Source organism: Anopheles gambiae, chromosome 3 (genome assembly GCF_943734735.2).
Source record: "Anopheles gambiae chromosome 3, idAnoGambNW_F1_1, whole genome shotgun sequence".
NCBI classification, from domain to species: Eukaryota; Metazoa; Arthropoda; class Insecta; order Diptera; family Culicidae; genus Anopheles; species Anopheles gambiae.
The window spans coordinates 43,702,146-43,724,613 of NC_064602.1; the positions used below are offsets into that span (position 1 = coordinate 43,702,146).

Sequence of the window (22,468 nt, forward strand, 5' to 3'; positions counted from 1 at the left end):
TGATGCGTTAAAAGCGTGGTAAAGCGCGCGATGGTCACGCCATGAAGGGTGTCCCTGGCGTAGCGAGACGCAGATGGTGGATGTGCTATTTTTGTGCAGGAAAAGATCAGACGCGTCCGATAAATGATTCGAGCGAAGTGTGACTAAGTAAGGGACGTCCCCTTGAGAATGTTAATAATTGCTGGCGTTTAGTGGGTTTTTTGTATGTTCATTTCAAGCAGGGGAATGACGATGGTGCAACAGAAATTTACAAATAGAATAAATTTCCGATACATTGCTGCGCATGAAACAAGTTTGTTTTCTTTTTCCAATCGGAATTATTGAATAATTGCCCCAAGAGATTTTTGCGCAATGAATCTATAATGACCTAGGATGTATATCTCCATTACCTATTAGCTATTAATCGTGCATTAAATAGGTTAACAAATTAAAAATCATCTAACATAGAGATCGTCAAAGTAAAACATTATGCAAATCGATTTGCATGAGTTTACAACAGAAGGATGTAAATAGATGTATGTTTTATCGTATTTATTCACAATAGAAACATAGAAATCTTATTCAGAACTGATATTTGAATCCAGTTGGCTTGGGTTAGAAGAAGGTTACTTTAGTATCATAACTTGACGATTACGTTAGTAAATAAACTCGACGAAAGGTTTAAAGAGAAATGAACTTTTCCAAACTTTTGAAGTCTTTTTGGTAAAAAACGAGCTCAAATATCAAACAGCCAGAATATTTTTTACTCTTTTTGGGAGACTGTTTGTTATTTAATCGTTTTAGTTAGAAGATAATGATGAAAAGCTAAATTTACCACAAGCGACGTGCTGCGTACTTGTTACTAAATAAATATGTTCTTTTTCTTTAAATGAATTTACTTGTTTGACTAAGAGCTATCGACTACGACTTTTACGTTACATACGAAGAATAAGATTCTTTAGGTTATAGTAAAGTCTTTCGAAAATTCACGACGCCTCATTTCATATTTTGTTACAAAAACGCTCCAGCTGTCCGCAACTGAACGACTAAAATTGATGTTAGCATATGTATTTGACTTTTACTCAAATGATAAAGAACTTCTTCTTTGACTCAAGCTTATCTCTCGTAGTTGTGTAAGTTCTTTCTTACCAACACTGTATGCTACATCAAAAAATAAGAGCACATTTCAGAACTCTGGCCCACTTGTTGAAATGTCTACCGATCCCTCGACCAACAAAGCATTACCATTTGCATTCCCATGTTCTACATTCCTTCCTACAGTTGGACTAATGCCATCGCTCATTAGAGCGTAAAATACATGATAATTTTGCTAGAGATGGCATTCAATTTCTTAAAACATTCCACCAATCCGTTGTCTTCACACATCAAGTGATGCCTTAACATTCACATCGCCCCAGAACTTCAATTTCTGTAAGGAACAAGCGAACAAAATTCCTACCACGAAGTGACACGACCGTGCACACCTAACAACCTCCTTCGACTGCACTGCCTAGGTGTCTGTTCGCTTCTAACATCTTTATAACCGTGTCACTTGCGCGCGCTCGGCGTTGTGTTGCGTGCTGTACAGCACCGAAGCGTACCGCTCGGCGTAACATTCCAACAAGCGTGTAGCCCCATCCTTGGTCCGGAGGTTCCCAGGCCATTGTAAAACCAGCTATTAACAAGCGAGGATAAACACACACATACCCCGGGGGGTGGCCGCGGATCATGCGGGACAAACCGACGGCCGGCGTCGTAACGGAAGGAGACGCGTTTTCGGTTCGCGTCGAATGACATGGCACGCGAAAAACTGAACAAATAAATTCAATTAAAAGCATGTTTAGCTCGATCGCTCAATCGTAATGGTGTGTTCTAAGTGAGCACAGCTCCAAGTCGTCTGGTACGCATGTGAACGAATAAGTTACAAAAAAAACCCTGAAAGCTCGTAGCCCGTGACCCGTCTCGATGGCTTTATTTGGGCTTTGGCAAGACACTTAACACGGTTGTCTTGGTGGCACTCCCAGCTGTCCGTGGGAAACGCGGACCCTCTACCGATCAGTGCCAATATCGGTTTGCACTGAAGGTGTATATTCCAGCAGTGGTTGAGTGGCGTTAAAGCCTCACATTTGTTCTGAATGGACCATGCGATCGGACCCCAAAAAAAAAAAGAACTTCTCCAGGAGATGACGCTGGAGCACAAAAGCGGTTGCCGGAAGAGAAGTTTGCTGTGGAAAAGAATTATACCCGCACAGACGTAGTAATTTCCATACCAGAGCGAACGGTTTCCGATCTGTTGTCGATCGATTTGGCGCTGAAAGCCGCTGTCAAACAAGTACGCAACGCAAATTAAAACTCCGCACCGTGAAGGCTGTCATGGCAAGCGAAATCGCGATCGATCGACACTGGAGGCAACATGTCGCACATCTCGTTTCGCACCGCGCAAGATGGGATCGTTAAGAAATATTAAAAGCTATCATTATCGGGCCCCGTCGATTCGGTCCTGTCGCGCGTTCGGTCCGATCCGGGCTAATTGGTCGTCCAGCGGCAAAAATGCTATCATCCCCCCCCATGCAGGAGCGGAAGTAATGCTGACGATGAGCTACGTCTCCGTTCTTTTGCATCGCTTCCAGTTGGAGTTTAGAGGAAGCCTTCACTCGTAATCCTTAAATGGACACCCCTCTACCCTTGTGGAGGGGGGTCTGAGATGTGAGGCCTTTCCTTGTGTCGGATGCGTGACGAAAGTTCAAGGCTACTACTAGACCAGGTTGCCCAAGGTGTGAACGAAGCAAGGCTAAAGTTCGTACAGATCTCCCAGGGGGCCACGAGCGGGCCGTCGATTGTTGTTTGCTCCACAGTTCTTATTGCGCCGTCACAAAGCGGTATGTGTGCAAAGTTTTTATTGTCTAGCACGGCGTTTGACCGGCGTGTCCAGGGCAGGATTTTTAAGGTGAGGTGTGCAATTAGGTGTGATAGCGATCGCGTGCGATGTGTGTCGACGATTGTGACTGGCGTAAAGGCACACCTGGGGGCTGGGTGTTAACGAGCGCGCTCGGGGAGCAGTTTTTGTTTATGCAGAGGGATGGAATGGATGCGAAATATTCATGGACGATTGGTTTCTGTTAGCGATTTCAATCCGAAAGGAGCTGAAACTTGAACTGGGGAAATTTAAACTAAATCTGCGTAGTACATAAAAACGTATAGTACATTTCGTTAACGAGCGGAAAGTTATTACCATAACATCATTCCAAGTATCCTACATCATGACTCGTGTCAAGTGAGGGTTAACTAAATTGTGTTTAATAAATAATTCATTCAGAGCAACTATTTCAGATTAAGATTTTTAATTTGTTTGATTATGTTTATCTCTGAATAGCATTGGTTCATTGATTATTTTAGGACCAGCATTGATTCTTCAACTAAAGTGTTAAAAATTGTGGCCTGATAAATAATAAATTATTGTAAATGTTACTTCAAACGTGTTGATTCCAAAGCCTACAAGATCACAAAAACTTACATCCTTCTTTGCCAATCAAAACACGAACTTATGAGTGGCGACTTACAACCTCCCGAAAAAGAGTCTCAAAACTCAAACACCCTCTTCAACCGCTTACACTTGGCCCCTAGTGTACACCGCAGTCTCAGAATCCGAAGAGAACGTAACGTACTAGGGCCTAATTGTCCTTAAACCATTGACCCACTAATAATTGTCGGTGGTGTCGATACAGACGAGAAGTCACGATTTGCGCACCATGTACCAACAGTCTACCAAACTCACCGGGGAAAAAATGATTCATCGCTTGATGGAACGAACGTACAACGAATATTCGGAAGCGCTAAATACTATGTAGCTGATGGTGGTGGTGTTAATAAGCAAGTCACCGGTCAACTCCATTCCCTTTTGGGGTTCTTACGATCATTCAAGGAGAAGAGCCACACACGCACCGATGGGTTACTCTTTTTTGTAGCATAAAAGTGTAGCATTCTAAATGACTCGCTTTCTGCCTGAGAAAAAAGACACGACATCCTTCTTAATCCAAGGAATGGCAGAAAGGGGCCACATTCACGCATACGTTACCCCTTGCGGCACGATCGTGCTCAAATGCTTCCAGCAGCAAGGAATGTTATGTTGAACTTCATCCATCAAAAGCTGCGGCTTATGCTAAAATTATGCCAAGCCTTTATCGATCGCACAAAAAAGGGATGATGGGAGAAGGGAGCAAGTTTTGTGATGTTTTCAACACCTTTCGAAGGTTGCTCGATCGATCACAAGCGGGCTTTGTGCGGTGGTGCGATATGGGATTGGGCGCATTAGAGTCCGCCCCCCGATCAAGCGTCGATTTATCCCTGAGGCTCCGCTCTCTCGAGCAGGCCTGTGTAATGCCTACCCGCCAGTGGACGATATGTTGTGTACCATAAAACTTACGTCCATTCGCATTCGATTGGATTGTGGCGATTGGCTTTTACGGCTGGCAGGGCAATCGAACGAGCGAAGTTACACACCTAGAAGGCGTCCGACTCCGAGTCGTGGCAAGCAGGCCTTATGCAAGGGGAATCGTTAGATTGCCGCAAGGTGGGTGTGATTCGGTAGCTTATCCAATGCCGCACACGCTCATTTTATTGAGATTTCAATATTATGATTCACGCGGTGATTTGGTCGATTCGCACCAGGTACCGCTAAACATCGCGTGGCTATTAAGCGTGGCGCATTACATAGACTCACGGTTTGGCTTGCAATTGTCACGCAAATTGATTCGCCGGCGTGGTGATATTTTACAATCGTTACCGTATGCTTGGGGAAGAAGTGGTAGGGTAATTTGAAAGGGAGTGTAACGAAATGAAACTTGCAATAAACATTTATTCATCACGCTTGCAAATGAGAATGATGTACGGTAATAATGTAATTGCAAGTGGAACTATTTATTGTGCACGTGAAACATGGTCAGTTTTTATTGTTCGTTCTGTGTCAAAATAAATGCATCGATTTTGTTTATTTTTTTCCGGAAGGTGTAATTTTGTTTTGATGAGCTATAAAAAATAAATCGTGATTTTATTATATGTTTTTTAATTCATGGTCGAAAGGATAAAAACAGATTTAAAATGTACATCTTTGGGATTAAATCCAGACATCATGCAAGAGATCAGTAAGATACGAAACGGCTTAAGTTATGCTATTGTTTTACTATCATACTAATAATACCAACTTACAGACTTAAAGCTTGATTCATTTAGAAAAGGGGCACTTTGTTCAAATTATATTGTTGCCCCCTATGGACATAAAAGGAATCATTTGACAGCGTTTTGTTGACAAATCAGAAAACACTACACTTTGTCAAATTTTCATTAATATTTAATGTTTAAGATATTCGTTATTCTGTTTTAAGATATTTGATATGCAAGAGAAGAAGCTAACATTTGATTGTGCACAATTATCTGTTTAATTCATTAGCGTCATTTTGGGAGTTGGCAAAACGGTTAAGTTTGCCCAAGTTGACTGTTGCACGAGTGATTTTTCATGTACAAGCCCGACACCGACGACTGTCATAAGGTGCAAACTAAGCGATGGAGTAGAACTGTGAATCATAAAATGCGATTGAAAGTCATTCGGAGAATCCAGGCTAACCTAAACATCTTGGACTACGGTTTGGCCAAGCATCTTATCGCCGACCGCTCTACTGTACGGTGAAACCAACTCCGACAAGGTTTTAAGTGTTTTCGAGACAGTAAACATCCAAATCGAAACATGAAACAACAAACAATGGCCAGAAACCGGGCTCGGAAGCTGTACGATCAAGTGCCGGCCAAACCACATGGTTGCATTTGGATGGATGATAAAACCTACGAGAAAGCCGATTTTAAACAAATTCCGGGGTAAAATTGTATAAGAGCAATGCTCGTGGCAATGTCCCCAACAGATTAAAATTTATTTTCGCTGATAAATTTGCTAACAAACTTATGATTTGACAAAGAATCTGCTCATGTGACAAAAAGATCACCGTGTTTGTGACGAATAAAAACATGACTTTGGATTTGTTTAAGAAAGAGTGCCTTAAGAAACGAATTTTGCTATTTATTGATGGTCCATTCTTTGGTCCCTTTTTTTTATTGTTTCTTGATGGTCCAGTCATCTTTTGGCCTGATCTAGCAAGTTGCTATTATAGCAAGGGATTGTCGCAATGGTACAACGATAATGATGTGAAATTATTATCAAAATCCCTGAATCCACCAAATTGACCCCAGTTTAGCCCAAGAGAGCGATATTGGGCAATGATGAAATAATAATTGTAGAAAAATAGAACAGTAACTAAGGACATCATACAAATGTAGAATTGGTGGAATTTACTGACCAGATCAGTGACTAAAGCAGTTGTGCGCCGGCTGATAGGCGATATCAAAAGAAAAGTTGGGGAATTTCTTGGAAAAAACGAATAATATTTTTTTCCTCTATATATATTTTTTAAACAATTTTTTTTTTTATATTTATATTTAATATTGATTTTTTTATTTTTTTAACAAAATCTATGATGCTTTCCAAAAGAATTTTTCAATTGAATTAACGGTATGAAAGATACACGCAATGCAAAGTGCCCCATTTCTAAATGATCTGAGCCTTACTAATTATGAATCAATTGTTTCTTGTATATTTGTTTGCTATGTGAATATATTATCAAATCATGTTTTCATTTCTACTCCTCTATGTACAGTAACTTGTACCTAGTTAATTTTTAAATAGTTACTATCTTCAGACTAATTATGACCATGTGCTTGTAAGTACTAGTAAATTTAGTTAGTTACATTAGTTTAGTTATCATTCGCATTGTTTTAATGCGACGATCACTCGATGGTAACTAGTTACACAAGGAAATCTATCTAGTCATATTTCGTTACTTTTTACTTTTTAATTCTCTACAAATCTTAATTTTAATTCTTAAATATTTTTCAACAACTAATCGATACAGAAAACACACAACATGGCATTCCATCTGTTCGATGTATTATAACTCATCTCACTTTATATCCTTGTGCTAATGCTAAAGCAATGAAACACCATTATGATAACCTTGTTCATTAACATTCCGCATTAAAGACAGTAAAAACATACAACCTCATACCACGACCTTCAAACAGCACTGAGCAGCAATACCTCAACCGGCATGCATAAAACAACATGCACGATAAAGAAAACCCCCCCGACCGGGGACGCCAAATTACAATAGAATGTGCGCATATTACGAGCACATTAAAATCCATGACGATACCCGCTCAGCACCTTGACGAAAGAATCGTTCAGTCCGAACCTCTCCGGGCGCAAGAAGCTTGTCTCTAATGAATCGTCACGCCAGGAGTCGGGGACAGGCGTGAATTAAAAATGCACAACACGTTGACGGTTTCCCCGCATTTTGGTCCCCATCCCGCATCCCCATCGATCCCACACGCTATCCCCGTTATCGATAGGGTAATGGGGCTGGAAAATGGCAACACAATCAACTGGCGTGGAATGGAAAAACTGTCCGCCCCGTGTTCGTTATTGGTCCGCCGCTGTGACCACCGCTGAACACTTCCACATTTATTGCTTTTCCATTAAAAAATCGTCCCGGCCGGCCATCACAACTCGACCGCCGTGATCGACGTCCACCGCATACGATGCAATGATCCCGATGCGGCGTATCATTTCGCGACGGATTGACCACAACTCAGCGCTCATCTACCGATCGCAGCGCTCAATGACGTGCCCCAGACAGGGCCAGGAATGAGGATCCACAAACACTCATTAAGGCGACGGGTGAGGGCTTATTATCGAGTTGGAAGGTTTCAGCGTCTTCCGAAAAGCAACGCAGGGCCAACACACAGGCACGCTATCCCGCGGAACGCGTACCAGACCAGCCTGCAGACCAGATTGATCGACATGCCTTCAATGCCTCTGCTTCCCTGTTCCCCATTCACCCCGCTGGTCGGTGTGTCTGGTCTAGCTACTTGTAATTGCTGTCGGGAGCAGGAATGAAATGAAAACTTATACATATCCGATCCACAGTCGCATCCACAGCACAGACGCTCGTTACCAGCTTTATTAGCGACAGTGGGACGCGTCGCCCATGCGAAATGTAATAAGTAATAACAAGTATTAAATAAAGTAAATAGGCCACTAATTTCCGCCCAACCAAGGACGGGGTGAGTGCAGCGGGCACGTGGTGGGTGTCGTGCAGTCTAGAATGCGTTTAGTTTGGTGATTAAAGGGCAAAAAAACGAGCGCAGAGCAGAAAACTGAGATTGAGTTGCAGTTTCGTCGAACAAGCACATCATTAACGGTGGCAGTAAATCAAGCGAGTGATTAAGACGGGTGCAGGAAAAGGCTACGGGAAAATAGCACACACTGCAGCACGTTCTATGGGAGGGGGGAAATACGTATAATTTAGTGAAGGATAATAAAAAAACCCCTGCGATCCTTTCCGTTCGTGTTTTTTCATTATTATAATTTCTCAAACAATGTACCCATACACACATGGACGCTTGAGTAGTTGGTTAGTTTGTGTTTCATAGTTGCACAAGGATAATGGATATTAAAGTGTGCTTAAAGTTGGCCGCCTAGCAGCGGTTGGTGCCGCATCGCAATCCAGAAATCGAAACCATTGAACATAAAATACGCCATAAAATACGCACATTCTCGCAGCACTTGATGGGCAAAACGGGCATGCTGCAAGTTTAACGTGTATCTTCACTTTTACGAGCTGGCGTTTGTTTTACGATTCGGTTTCTAGTGTTGGCCTTTTTTGACCGCCGCAACCGCGAGACCGTCCGGGCAACTGCTTGGTGAAGCAATAAATCGTATCGAAACAACCCGTTGACAAATAAGCACACACACACGCGCGCGCGCGTGCAAAGTGCAACGGGTGACATAAACGCTCTGTGCACATTTTCGTTCGCCGTGGCCGTCCTTGGCCGACAACAAGTGCACCGGATCGGGTGTTTAGACTCGTTTTGTTTCGAACGGTAATCGGAGATTTGTTATATAGCAAAAAAAAGCGTTTAGTTTGAAGTGCTTTTATGTCTCCTTTAAGCAAAAAATCTGTCTCTCTTCGCTGTGGTGTGATCGTTTAGAATGGGGTTTGAGTGTCCTTGAAGCTGGCAAAAGAATTATTGTTTCCTGAGATATTCTGCTCTGAATTACACATGGTAATGGCACCTGCACGTTACAGCATAGTGTTATATTTATTATCATGATTGTCGTCAGGAAACGACGGCACGGTTTGCTTTGGCTCGAGCCAGCAAACTTCTAATTCCCGATCGCACCGTAGCAAACGTGAGTCACACAAACGACGGGGTAAATTATGTTTTATTCCACTTGTTAACATCCTTGCTGCCGTGTTCGCTACCCTGGGTCACCCTGCAGAGGGGGTGAAGGCGAACGAGAACATCATGTTTGATCGTGTGTAACCTCGGGTTCCGTTTTCGGTGGTGCATATGCTGTTGTATTTTTTTGCAGTTTTTGCACGATCGAGACGGCAAAACGGCAAAGCAACGTAGTAAAGTAGTTCACCATCCGCGTGCCGTGTTGCGCCCATGATCTCCTCCATGTAGAGCGTGCGAAAACGTGCAAGAATCTACGGTAGGGCGGCTTGCGATAATGCCAGAATTCCAGTAGTTGTACAGGAATAACATGGCGGCAAGAGCAGTCGGCCACTGTTGATTCAGTGCAGGAATCTAGTGTCAGCAACATAATCAACGCGGTGACTAAAGGTTTTGGAGGCCGCACTGCTGGACTACTACTGGTTCACTTATAGCTTCCATAATAGCATTCTTTATGCAGTTAGCAACACGGTTTTTGTTCTGTTCATCCCGACCGACGCTGTTCTAGAGTCTCGTCGCAAACAACAGCAACAACAATGCGATGCGACTACCGAAATAATTGCCACTCATTTGTTCGACTTTAATTTGTTCATATTACCGGTTAATTTTTATGCAAATTGCAACCCCGGGTTGATTAGCGGCCGCTGCCGAAGTTGTCTGGCGCTTGTGTCTCGAGACTCGGGAATGACGAGAACGAGAACAAATCCGTTCGAGGCAAGCGGGGAGGAAGAAAGAAGCTGTGCATCCTACTAACTAGCGTCGATTACCGCTCGACCCGGGAGGAGAGTTTGCTTCCGAAGTTCGACCCGAGCCGTTGGTAATTGTTCCGTGTTGAATGCGCCACACAGCAAAGGGAGACCTTTGTTCTACCCGAACAGAGGAAATGGGAAGAAGAGGTTGTCTAGGTGTAGTTCTTGTCTGGTTTCCAGAACACTGATGCCAGCACAAAATCTGAACTCGTCTCTAGTACGCATCTTAGAGGAACAGAGAGAGAGAGAAGCAGAGTGAACCTCACAAGGGCGTCCCAATTACCAGCAAACCAGTGCGTAGTGGTTGATCTATGAGGGCAGGAGTGTTTTCGTTTGGGCTCGTATGATCCCAGCCCTGCTAGCTGCCCGATGGATACGCCGGTCATGGGGTCCACTGCACTTCAGGGAGTGGGTAATTATTTATGCATCACTCACTATCATTTCCGAGCGGTGGATGTGCAACTCCGCAGGGGCAAAAATCTAGCTCGTTGTTCCAATGTTGACCTCCGAAGACGGTGGGACGCATAAGTGGAAATGGAAACCCTGGTTCAATGTTTACCTTGGCGCAAACTCCAAAGTTCTTTGGGCAAGAATACCTTCGATAGTTCTTCCGAAAACAACCACATCCACAAGAGTGTTCTCTCTTCGTCTGCGATGCGGACGACTCCTAGACCACGACCACGAGAAAATGCCGGCCCATCATCGCCATACACCTCGAACACCACCGTACCGGACACCCCACGATTTTGCTGCGCGGATCCGTAACAACATGAATATTTGTTATAATTTATGGATTGTTTTCCCTTGTCCCGAGCATTGGTTTTCTTTTGCCCCGCCGAGCCCGTTCACACCACCCTCGTGAGTTCGTGTTCGTTTTCGTTTTCGTTCAAGCGCATCCATGCTGCATTCGAGCCGCCACCGGAGGAGCGGTGAGAGGTGCATAAACGGACACTAGCACCAGAACGGTTCGCTCGCTTTGGCTGCTGTCTTGAGAACGAAGTTCAGATCAGATTGCGATTCGATTGCGTTCGTGAGAACGCTACCCCTGGGGTTCTCGCGGTGGTTCGTGCTCGCGTCGTCCCGCTAAACCGCCGACTGGTAGCATGTTATGACAAGTCTCACATTTCATGGTGTACGCTCAAAATTGTCGGTTTCTGTCCCGAAGTCTGGCGGGATAATGATAAGTTATCTTCGGCGCAGCAACCGTGTCTGGAGCTAGAGCTGTTGCATGCTGCGTCTGCGTTTTTCGAACTCCACATGATTTTCCACGCTTTGTTTGAATAGGGCAATCCGGGCCGGGGACACTGGGCGAGGTCGATATTAACATGCCCACTTTACACGTTTGTGAAGGCGTTTGTGAAGTTGGAGCTATCTCCAACCATTGGGTGGTACGAAATCGATAGTCATCGCGGGGATGATAGGGGGAGAAAAGAACGTGTTCTACACACATTGAATGTCGTTTGGGTGAAATGTAAGAGGAGTTAAATTTTACACCTGTTGTGTTTCCGAATCAGATGGATGACTTCCTTGGGGAAACAGCACAGGATCATATTGCACACTGGAGGTGGATGAGCGAGGCCGATCTCATATTGGAGCAAGAATTTGTATGAGATATAGATGATCAGATCGAATTTCCTGGCCCTTGTCGATTGAGTCGATATATTGGGGTCGAAATTCAAACTATCGGTTTTTTTTTTATTTAAGATACTGAAACATGAAGATGTCTGGCGATAAAATATCTCACCTGTGTAATGAGATTAGCGGCAGTGAACTGAGGTTCTTAAGCCATTAAAATGTTTCTCATTGGTTATTCATTGACTAGCAAGATATGATGATTAACCTTTTCCGCTTGGAAGATCCGCCAGTGTCATCTACTTCTAGATAAAATCTATGGGAAATGGATATCGAAGCAATGGCTCAAGAGCTTTACACACTCAAGCACCCATCTAGATGGTGGTGATCAGGCTGATTTCGTTAGCGGGGTAGTGTTGCGGAGGGTGGGTCCTTGAGGGGATTAATAAATTTCCTCGCCAACTATTGCCAACCGATTCCCATCTAATAGTCGAAGTGGATTGCGCCAACCAAACCAAACCACCCACTCGCAGGGTAAGCCGCAAGGGAGAGTGGATGATGCCTGGGAGTGCTAGTGCATATGCAATTTTGCGATAATGATCGCGCCGCGTACGATCTGCGCCAGGGCGTGTGAAAGAGCTAGCGTGTAGCGCGAGCAGGACTAAGCGTACCACCGCTTCTTGTGTACACTACGCGCCGCCGTAGGTTGATGCACCGTGCACCGTACAGTTCCCTGCTTTTAACCCCTTCCCTCAATCTCTCGCTCTCCTCTCCGCAGAAGAAGAAGAAGTAGCGTAGCGTGATTTATAGGGACTCGGGAGAACTCCGCCACCATCACCACAACCGGCCTTTGATACTGGTACCGTTCATGCACACATGGGCACACGCGGGATTGTACATTTAAATTAGTGTTTGTTTGTTGTTTATTCTGTCCCTTCATACCGCCCGATTCTAGGACGGTGGTGAGTCTTGCGGGTTGTGGACGAAACGGTGAAGGTTTATCCACCAACCTCCACCCGTCGCCGTCCACTGCTGCCTCGATTCGATCCGATTCCAGGACCATAAATATTAATTGAAGTGTGCCCAATGATGCGAGAATATGATCGCAACGATACCAATTAAGAGTTCCAACCAAGGCGAAGGATCGGTTGCGTGTTCTCCTACCGCCCCCCCGGTTGCTTCAGAGCAGTTCTGTACACTTTGGTGACTCCAGAATGTCATCATAGTTTGTCGTTGACACGGCACTGCGCTGCCACAACGAGTTGGACTGCGGCAGAGCGCGGAAGGAATAGAGACGCGGCGCTTGTTGGAGTTCAATTGGTGCCACCGAGACCGAGGCAGGCGAAGGGAATTGCATTCTTACGCTCCAGAAGAATGCAACAAGGCAGCACAACTTCTCCGCGTTGGCTAGTCCCGCTCCCCTGAGGACAGACCACAAATTTGCATTTTTATGAATTGACTTTTAATTGGCTACGATCGGGGTAAAGTTTTTTTTGTGAAATTGAAAATAAAGTATTGAAGGTGGACTGCTGTCCGGGTGTGTACTGCCGCCTGGGATGTAAGTATCGCCCTTTGTCTAATTTTTTGGCCCAGCAGCACCACACCGACGGGCCACCTGGGTTGTGTTGGGGCCACATTCTGTGCTGGCTACTGGTGCTTGAAGTGGAAACGGTTACAAAAAGCTACGCTTATTACTGTAGTGCCCCACCGACGTCTGGTGGACGGATAAGTGTCACGTTGACAATTAGCCGTCATACCCGTTGGGAGGGGGGAAAGGCAGCAGATAATGGGACGGGGGACGTTTTGACAGCATACCGGACGCCGGACGTGTAACGCCGAGCAGCGCTGGATGGAGATGATGTAATAATAATAATGCGTCAGGATAGATCAACTGCACCGTTTTGTTGAGCCAGTTGTCAGTTTCGCTTTGGATGGAGCCGGCGCCAATTTATGTGTGGCTAAGTGGCGTCGTGTTTGCATTGGAGCTTTTTCTTACCCTGGTTCGGTCTCGATAGAACTGGAGTTAAACGGTCACTTACACGAACGTGTATGCCTGCATGCGTGTTCGAGAAGGTACAGAGTGCTTTGTGTGTAGCAACCAACTGCATTTTCCGCACTGCAATGGTCAGGGTCACACAGAAGGGTCTGCTGGCAAGAATCTATAGGTTCGATAGTGTTTATTGGAATACCTGCTGTAGCCAAAGGTAACGTTTCTAGCCGGCAATTCAAGACGTTTTGGGGGAGGCGTTTATGAGCATCCTTGAAAGGTCAGCAGTGAATCGAAAGCAAACGGGTCGATCGATGGTCAATCACAGGATTAGCTTGCACAAACGGCTTTCCAGTGTTCCAGCGAGCCCCGTGGTTGGGCCACAGCCGTGGTCGGGGAATGGAATGTTGAAGGTTTTTATTATTATTATTATTATTTTGTTCTCCTTGCCAATGGGAGAACGAGGGGAAAGCAAAATCCCACATACGGTGTTTGGGTCGCACACACACACATACACACCGCCCGGAAAACATGGAATCGTCGATTAAAGTGATGGCAGTACCATGAGCTTAACCGCTTGCAACATTGTTGTCACTCGGTAGGGAGTGTAGCCATGCAGTGGCACGGTTACGATACGAAACATTCCCGAACGGCAGCACCGGCCTGACCCAGGGCCGGGGTCAAGCCGAGCCGGTACGAGCTGGGCGAGCGGTCTCCATAAAACATGTACGGGAAATGATTCGCCATTAAGGTGCTACATAACTTTAGCGCGTCATCCGGGCCCCCTTGGGTTGCTGTTTGCTCGTGCGCTGCAATCCGGCTCCAGGTGAGTGTGCTCCGCATGAATTTCTCTTCAAACGCTGGCAACAGGCGTTAGTGGATTTAATATGCTATTTAATACCCCCCCTGCATTAGTAGTGCGGCCGGAATCGATACAAGGTGTATGCGTAATGCGAGTAATCGAGTGCACAAGTCAACACAAAAAACCCGACCAACCAAGAACGGATTGTTTTATTTCATAGCCATTATCGTGCCCATCATCATCACCATTATCATCATTATTAGGGTGATCGGGAGCGCCAGTAACGGTCTTGCAATGATTGCTAATTTACGGATCTGGCAAAGGGCTTTCGTGTGATGCATTTTGTTACGCACGCAAGGATAATTGTGCAAGTTGTAAAGGGAAGATGGGAGAAATGTTCCATTTGCTTGAGAAATTTGCACAACATCAGACTATTTATTTCGCGCTGCAATTGATCTTATATGTACTGATCGAGTTGCATTCATTACGGCACTGGATTGTTCACATCCGTTAAACAATTCCAGATATTAAGTATCGTAGACAGCAAATAAGCCAATATCTTTCGCAACTTGTAAGCATTATTTTGCAGCTTAATTCTGCGTAGCTGAAGAAAAAGGACAAACGCGACCACTAATAATACGATACAATCAAAGCACCACGAACAAAACACCACACCATTGCAAATTCGCAACGGTGCAAACAGACGGACAGACAAGTTTTACGAGCTACGATTGACCACACATCATAAATCAAAGCATATGGTGCCCAAGGCCGTGGCGTCCATTACATACGTCCCCAAGATCGACAGCAAAGACATGCGTAAACATGGGCTGCACTACCCGTTGCTGTGAAAGTTATTAATCATCCGCTAATCCGCTCCGACGATGCAATGGGTTGCATCGATCGATGCACGGGCTAATGCACCTTGCTGGTCAGTCAGTGCCACACCCAAACGGTGCAATCGAACGATGGATCGATCGTTCGCACCCAAGTGTCACACCTGATCGCACGGTCAACGATGGCGCAGTTTCGGTGGTGACCGTTAGATGGTTGAACATAACTGTTTTGCGCTTTTTCAAATCTTTAATTGAACAACGAACCGTTCGAGGGGGGGGGAGGGATCTACTAGCTGTCAGGTTGATTGTGACGTTACTATCTTATTATCACATCGTCGCATCCTGCTGCTGCTACATTCCTGGCAATTGACTGAACTTTTGATAAACTCCACCCATCGTATCATTTGTCATCGTGTGGTTGAGCTACTCTCTGCACCCAGTACTTCTATAAAAGGCGATGTTTTATTTTTATTTATCTTTTTTGCCTTTATTCCATCGTTTCCTTTCTTCATTTTCTGGGCAGTCTTAATGAGCTAATGGGGAGAAGGTACATTGGTACTGTCCATGTTTTTGCTCTTCCCTCTTTCCTGCGCTTTAATTTGTCCCCTTGTTTGTTTACTGCAAATGAGTGATCCTGGTCACAGCACCAAAAGCTTTCAACCTCTCGCCAATTGCCTCCGCACAACGGAAAGCATGACTAGAAATATGACGTGCCGTCATGTGTGTATGTGTATCTGATGCTGTAGTGCAAAACTGCAGAATGACTGTGCGGTGCATATTTTACCCTGCATGCACACCGAAATCACAACACCGAGCACACCACCCAACAGCAGCGCGTGACCGCATTTGGCTACCAGGATAATGCCGGTACCAATGGCTGGAAAAGACATGGTTGGCAAAGTATGTGATTAGCGTCCGTAAAGTATTGGATTAAAATAATAAACGGGTGAATATATTGTGCAATTAAAATTGAATAGTCCTCGGTGGCGGAGGGGCGTATGCCATTCGGTTCGCTCATCGAGATCCGTCGATCGAGAATTCATTTGCACGTTTGGCGGATGTATGCGGTGTGTATCTCTTACGCTTGTCTACAGCTGGGATACTGCGTGCAGAGGAAAAAATAGAGAAATACCCCAACAAACACTGTACTGATGGTGCAGCATCTACATGGATCGGTGAACAGGTTGTGAGCAGAAATGGGGAGAGTAGATCATTAGAGGCTGAACCGGGTCCAAGCACTGGCAACAACAGCACATCTGGTGTATACAGTTTCTAACACGCACCCACCAGGCCGTCGTTTGTGTTCGGATCGGAAAAATCGGTAGCATTGGGCAAGGTCCGTTCCTGGCAGCCGAGTGGTTGGCAGTCCATGGGCACATCCGCTCCATTCCGGACGTGGATGGTGGTGGTGCAATGTTTTTGGGCGACCCGCTCATTTGCACGCTAACGGCGCGCGCGTATGGAGGCAATCAGTGTGGAAATTACGCAAAAAGAAGGGAAAATTATAACTACAGTCGACACGATCGACAGTGAGCTTGGTTGGCGCAGTTGCTTTTTGCAATGCAGCTGCTGCTGGATATCGATGTCGAATGCATCAAGCAGAAATAGTGTGCAATTTGTCAAACGTAAATGATTCTGGGTAAACATTTTCTCTCGGCTCGAGATGCGGGGGTTGGCAAAAGGCTAATAAAGGTAGTACAGGGAGTTTGCTAAATGAAATTGATCGGTATAAATATTTGCGTGTTTCGTTGGGTAATGATCGACATTTACCTGCACCAGGTTCGATGTGCGAATCAATTCCAGAATCAATATCGTCTTGCTCACCTGGAAATAAAAAAGAGAAAAAAGGGATGTTTAGAAATGAGTCTTTAAAATTGAACACGCTGTATCTCTATTTGTATGTTAAATATTCAAAATTATGTAGGTCTACTGATAAACTTCAATCAATTAGTAATTCTCTACGGCTAGCTTACCGTCCGCTTACAAAATACTAATTTTCATACCTAACAAAGGATGTGAACCATTAAGCAGCGGTAACCGATCGGAAGCTAGCGCAGTAAAACCCTTTTCCCGAGCGGCGAATCAGTTGACATTTACATAAGCATGTATAATTCTAGCAATCGCTTCCATTTCCCACCGTCCGGATCGGAATCGAACCGAGCACGTAAACGAAAAAAAAAACTCGATAAAACCGTGCACGATTGACTCGAGTCGCGATTAACGCGTGAGAAAACCACCGAACTATAAGGCGACACGCCGAAGGTACACTCCAGTGATTAATTCGTTGCCCGTTTGCCCGTTAATTCGCTGACAACGTGCCCGAAACATGTGTGACCACGCGAAAGCAGTGAGAAGTATGGTGGAACGAAAAAAAACAGTCTCTCTCTCCGTGTGCCCAGTAATGACAAAGCAGGAAAGGAAAAGGTTTTAAAATTGGTCTGCTCACTGCCTTCAGGTTCATTCCATCTCCAAAAACGATGCGACAATGTAGGTAAAACCGAAAGACATCGTTCGGAAGCTATTAATCACAGAAATTGTGTCCCCAGCGCTGATCAACATCCGAATTGCTGGTTGGGTAGCAGCGGAGGTGCTGGCAATGCTTCACATGCAACGCTGAAGCGAACTGGATCGCGAGCGGAAACATAAAAGCTGCTGTGCTTTCTTTCGGTGGCCGCAGCACGATAAGTAATCGAACACGATTTACCGAACGTGCGACAGCCCCGAGAAGGAGAGGAAGCGGTGGGGCTCATTTCCGCTTGGAAGGGAGCTATTAAAGACCCTCACCTTCGCATGTTCATTAAGTCGGCACAGAGATGGTGGAAGGCCGTGTGCATCTTATTTTTGGGGGAATTTCGAATGAAGCATTAAGCGGTGAATGAATGTCAACGGTGTGAGATGGCCGGTAGTTAATCGAAAGCGAAAATCGTCGACAATCGACAACGACCGCACCGAATTCGGTGCCGTTCATTGAGCGCGCGCCTTTGTGTGTGTGTGTGTGCGTGTATGTGGCACGCATATTAAGATAAGGTTCCACATGCTTTCGCTTCCCGCGCACTCCTCAACGTTTGGCAGCGTGATTCGCGCAGACTTTCTTCTACCACCACCGCTGTTCGGTCTGTTAATTAAAGTTCCCGTCAGCTGAACGTTTAAGGTCCATTTTAGGTACAGGGGTTTTGTTGTTGCGACGTGTAGTCAGGACTGCCGAGCGGGGCTGGACAGTGGCTGCCCGGTAAACAGGAAGCAGCCAACACCGCGAAGTGCGGGCGACCGATGGTAGAAAGCCATGAAATGAAAGTGAAATCGTTTATCGATCAATGGTCCCTCTTTCCCTTTATTTCTTTCTCGATCTATCTTCCTCTTTTCTGGTATTGTCTGATGAGCGGCAGGTTGGTGTAAGCAAATTACGACACCGTTCCCTACCGTAACGGTGCAAAAATGCGTGGGAAACGTTAGGCGCGATAACGAAAGATTTCAACGCTTCCTTTTAAGGCTAAATTTGGCGGCAAGCGACGAACCTTTGAGTTTATTTTTGATTTTAAGATGTTGAGCCGTATTTGAAATATTGTTTGTATTAAAACACTAGTTTAAATATTTTCAATATTTTTGATTGTTATAAAAATATTTTCCAATCCCATCAATGTTACAACAATGGCCCTACAATAAACTATTACGCAAAATTACTGTCAAGTGAAGTGGTTTCGAAAACTACCTCACTATTCCGACACAATCTTAGTTTCTTGTACTTGCCAATTGCTATTGAAATGAAGAAATCAGCCATTTGCAACTCCTCGTCAGCTACCCGATCACTATCTAGATCACGCACCGCAATGGGGTTTCTTTTGATTTCGCACTCCGGTATTCCATTTCTTTCGTGATGCGCTTGCAGAACAGCGCTCGATACACGACGCAAAAGTCGTAAAGTCGTGCAGTACCCGAATGCAGCAGTATGAGGCAAGACGAAAGGTCAAGGGTACATTGCCGCGATGTTCCTACTCCGCCCCACCCCGCACCACTCTTTGCTTAAGTAGCTTCGATTGAGTAGTAGATTCCTACTCGAAGGAAAACACGGATGCCGGTTCTTATCATCGCGTCTCGATCGGGCGCTCAATCAAACCGAGCTGTTGTGTGGCTGTCATCGAGCGATGGGCTGATGCGATGCGGATCGAAAGCCCCTGGGAAGCCTGTGATAGTGACCACAGGATGGATCACATTTCGGTGCGATTGATGGTGCGATTTCTTGATGTGGATCTATTAATTTAGCATACGGCCGACCGAACCGTCCGTGAGCGCGATAGGTGCTGGATTATTGGACTGGTGGAGCCGTGGGATAATCGCCGGCTGCAGAGTGACGCGTGATGCAAGTCGTTTGCAATGCACATACAAGCCACGCACGATCGTCCGGCGTGTGTGGAGCGAATATGAGTTTTATGTCTTTATTTACACCCGGTCGTGGATAATTCGGTCGTGATTCGAACGATCGAAAGAATCATTGTGTGTGTATGTGTGCGAGGTTTTACATTTCATGCCTTCAACTTACTTTTAAGTAGCTTATGAGCTGGATCTTAATGGTGTCGTAAAATACCTATTAAACGGAAGCGCGATAACTCCACTCGAAACAGAAAACTGAATCTAAAATGCATTAAATTTATAAGTCCGATTTTAAACGATTTTAAAACATCAACGCTCCATTCAAAGTTTTGTTGAGCCACTATTTTTAAGCTATAGCTCACTGCACATGAAAACGGATGTGGCGCTAATTAAGGGTTCACTTTCTATCCGGCATCCGGGTGACCATAATAGACGGCTGACGACGGCTATCTCGAGCTTTACGCGGACAAGCGCACAAACAGTGAAATATCAACACATAAAACTCATCTTGAAAATTACCGTCATTACGTAGCTGCGTAGGACAAACAGCGAATGCACGCGCGCATAATTTATTTATGATTTGAGTGCGAGTTTCCCCCTCGACACGCTGTGACACTGCTGTCACTACGCACACTCTCCGATCAATCACGCCAGCGCGCGCTTGCCGATCAGCAGCAATGTTAATCGAAAATGATTAACTACCGGTACCGGTGGAGCTGTTTGTGTGACTATAAGCGATCCGATCGAGGCTTTAATGTCACGCTAACATGAAAGTTTTCCACCAGATTTCGAACGAGACATTGCCACTCTCTACCCGTATCCGGCATGGATACGGTGTCCTGTTGGAACATCGCTTCTTGCAAGATCAAGGCGAACAGATAGGCCCAGACTCTAAGGACGATCGATATTCACCCATCAAAGGTACGTACGGGTGTGCGTGCCCATAAACTGTATTATTTATAAAATTCATTAATTTTAATTAAACTTTATGCGTAATTATTCCCTTGCCTGCGAATGCGCCAGTGCCGAGCTAATCGGACGGCACGAATCTTGCCTGAAGGATGCGCGGGGAACGCTAGAGATCTACGATCGGTTCCATCGGTTTACTGAGCGCCACGCTGAACGAGCCGCGCGGGATTGGAACATAACATTTTATTAGCCCGCAATCGCGCATGTCCCCCGGAGCGTTCGTCTGGGGTCTAGCTGTACGAGATCCTTTGCTGCGCTTTCCTGGTATGCGTCAACGGGGTGCGCTGTAGATTTTTTTACATGCAGGATCTAGAAATAATCATGCGAGGAAAGAACGCACCCAACGAGGGAGATGGGGAAAGGGGGAAAAAATAAAACACAAGATAAAACATCATTCATCTTCATCTCCTTCCGTAGAGCATCAAGGCAGAAGGCAGATCATCGTTCCGATGTTGAAATTGACTCCGGGAAGGGAAAATGTAGCGGCCGCTTGGTGCCGTCATCACCGCTGCAAGCAGCATCCTCGGCACTGATCTGGTAGAAATAAGGACCATTGGGTAGCGCTAACGAAGTAAACAACTTGCAACTCGGAGGCTCAAATTAAACCTCACACGCGAAGAGGTATTAAAAGTCGCCATGGCATTGCCGTGGTTTGCTCGCGGGGATACCGCGATACGCTAGATCGGATCTATTTAATTGAAAGTATCTTTCCGATGCGCCCCGCCCGTTAATGTGTTGAAGAAAAGGCGTCACAAATAAGGGAGGCAGCATTTTTGTGTTTGAGGAACGATTGCTATAGGGATTCAAAATTGTAGTTTAAACGTAAGTAAGTAGTTGAATTGTCGTATCTAATCTGCTGTTTGTTCTTAGTAAAGGAATTTAATACTTATTACAGCCATTTTTCACCATTTTTGACTGAGATGAAAACAACTTTTTCATCTTGGGGGACAAATAATAAAATTATTTTGAGAATTGAAAATAAAAAAAGAAAAGATATAGCACGTCAATGTGATATGGCCTGGTGAAAAATCATTCTCCAAACAAATTAACAATAATTTAAAAATGAAACTTTAATAAAATAAAAAAACACAAAAACACAACTAAATGAATTATTTAAAAATTGATCAATTTAAATAGATCTCTTTCTCTGCTTTTTCCAGTTCATCCTTACGTTTCAGCCTTTCAAAATACGTTTCATAATTCTGTTTGATAGCCTTGAATTACTTCGCCCGGGCACCTTGAACCCTTTGCGTGATCTTTGCCGCACTTGACACTGGGGGCACTTTTCCAGGGACAGGTTGCAAGTGTGTGCGCAGCAGCAGGTTCACGAATGGACCAGGGAACGAATGAGATATACAAAGAAATGACACAAGCCATTCCCCTCCGTAAATCGATCGGCCACTGTGTGTGTTTGCCTGTTGCGGTGACCGATGGGGGAAAGACGTGCTAGTTGTGCGAGTAAGGGGGATATTGGTAGAAATCATGACAAATTTAAATTAATTTTACCACACACATACACCGGCTAGGAAGCTGTGGAATGTAATTTCATGCCGCTAATCGAGTGCAAATATGTGCATTGGTGGCGGTGCAAGAGGATGGGTAAGATGTGCAAGGATGCTGAAGAGAGGTAATAGTTAGACCTGATCGGTAAATATGGTATGATTATGGGATTGAAGGACACATAATAATAATAATTGCAAGGGAGCGGCTGAATCTGACGAGTTTTCACCTTTGCTTGTGCGGATGTATTAATTTGATTAAAAAAATAGCGAAAATTGTTTCTAATTGTTGCTCTTTAAAGTAATCATAGAAAACTATCAAAAATATGACCAAAATACAATCGAAAAAAATAGTAATAAAATGT

General features: G+C 44.9%; 1 protein-coding gene and 1 long non-coding RNA gene across 10 annotated transcripts in view; one reads left to right on the top strand and one right to left on the bottom strand.

The window, feature by feature from the left end:
- Positions 1 to 22,468, bottom strand: part of LOC1279265 (protein outspread) — a 202,427-nt gene that overhangs the window by 11,007 nt on the left and 168,952 nt on the right. The window contains exon 7 of one of the 9 annotated variants that reach the window (XM_061653614.1): positions 17,038 to 17,091. The exons of the other annotated variants lie outside the window; for them this stretch is intronic. Coding sequence (XP_061509598.1) covers positions 17,038 to 17,091 — 54 coding nt within the window. The remainder of the gene's footprint in view (positions 1 to 17,037; positions 17,092 to 22,468) is intronic. 9 annotated transcript variants of the gene reach the window in all.
- On the top strand, positions 20,160 to 21,720 carry LOC133392736 (uncharacterized). Its single transcript, XR_009765783.1, has 3 exons — positions 20,160 to 20,556; positions 20,659 to 20,868; positions 21,022 to 21,720. It is a non-coding gene; the product is annotated as an uncharacterized LOC133392736 (long non-coding RNA).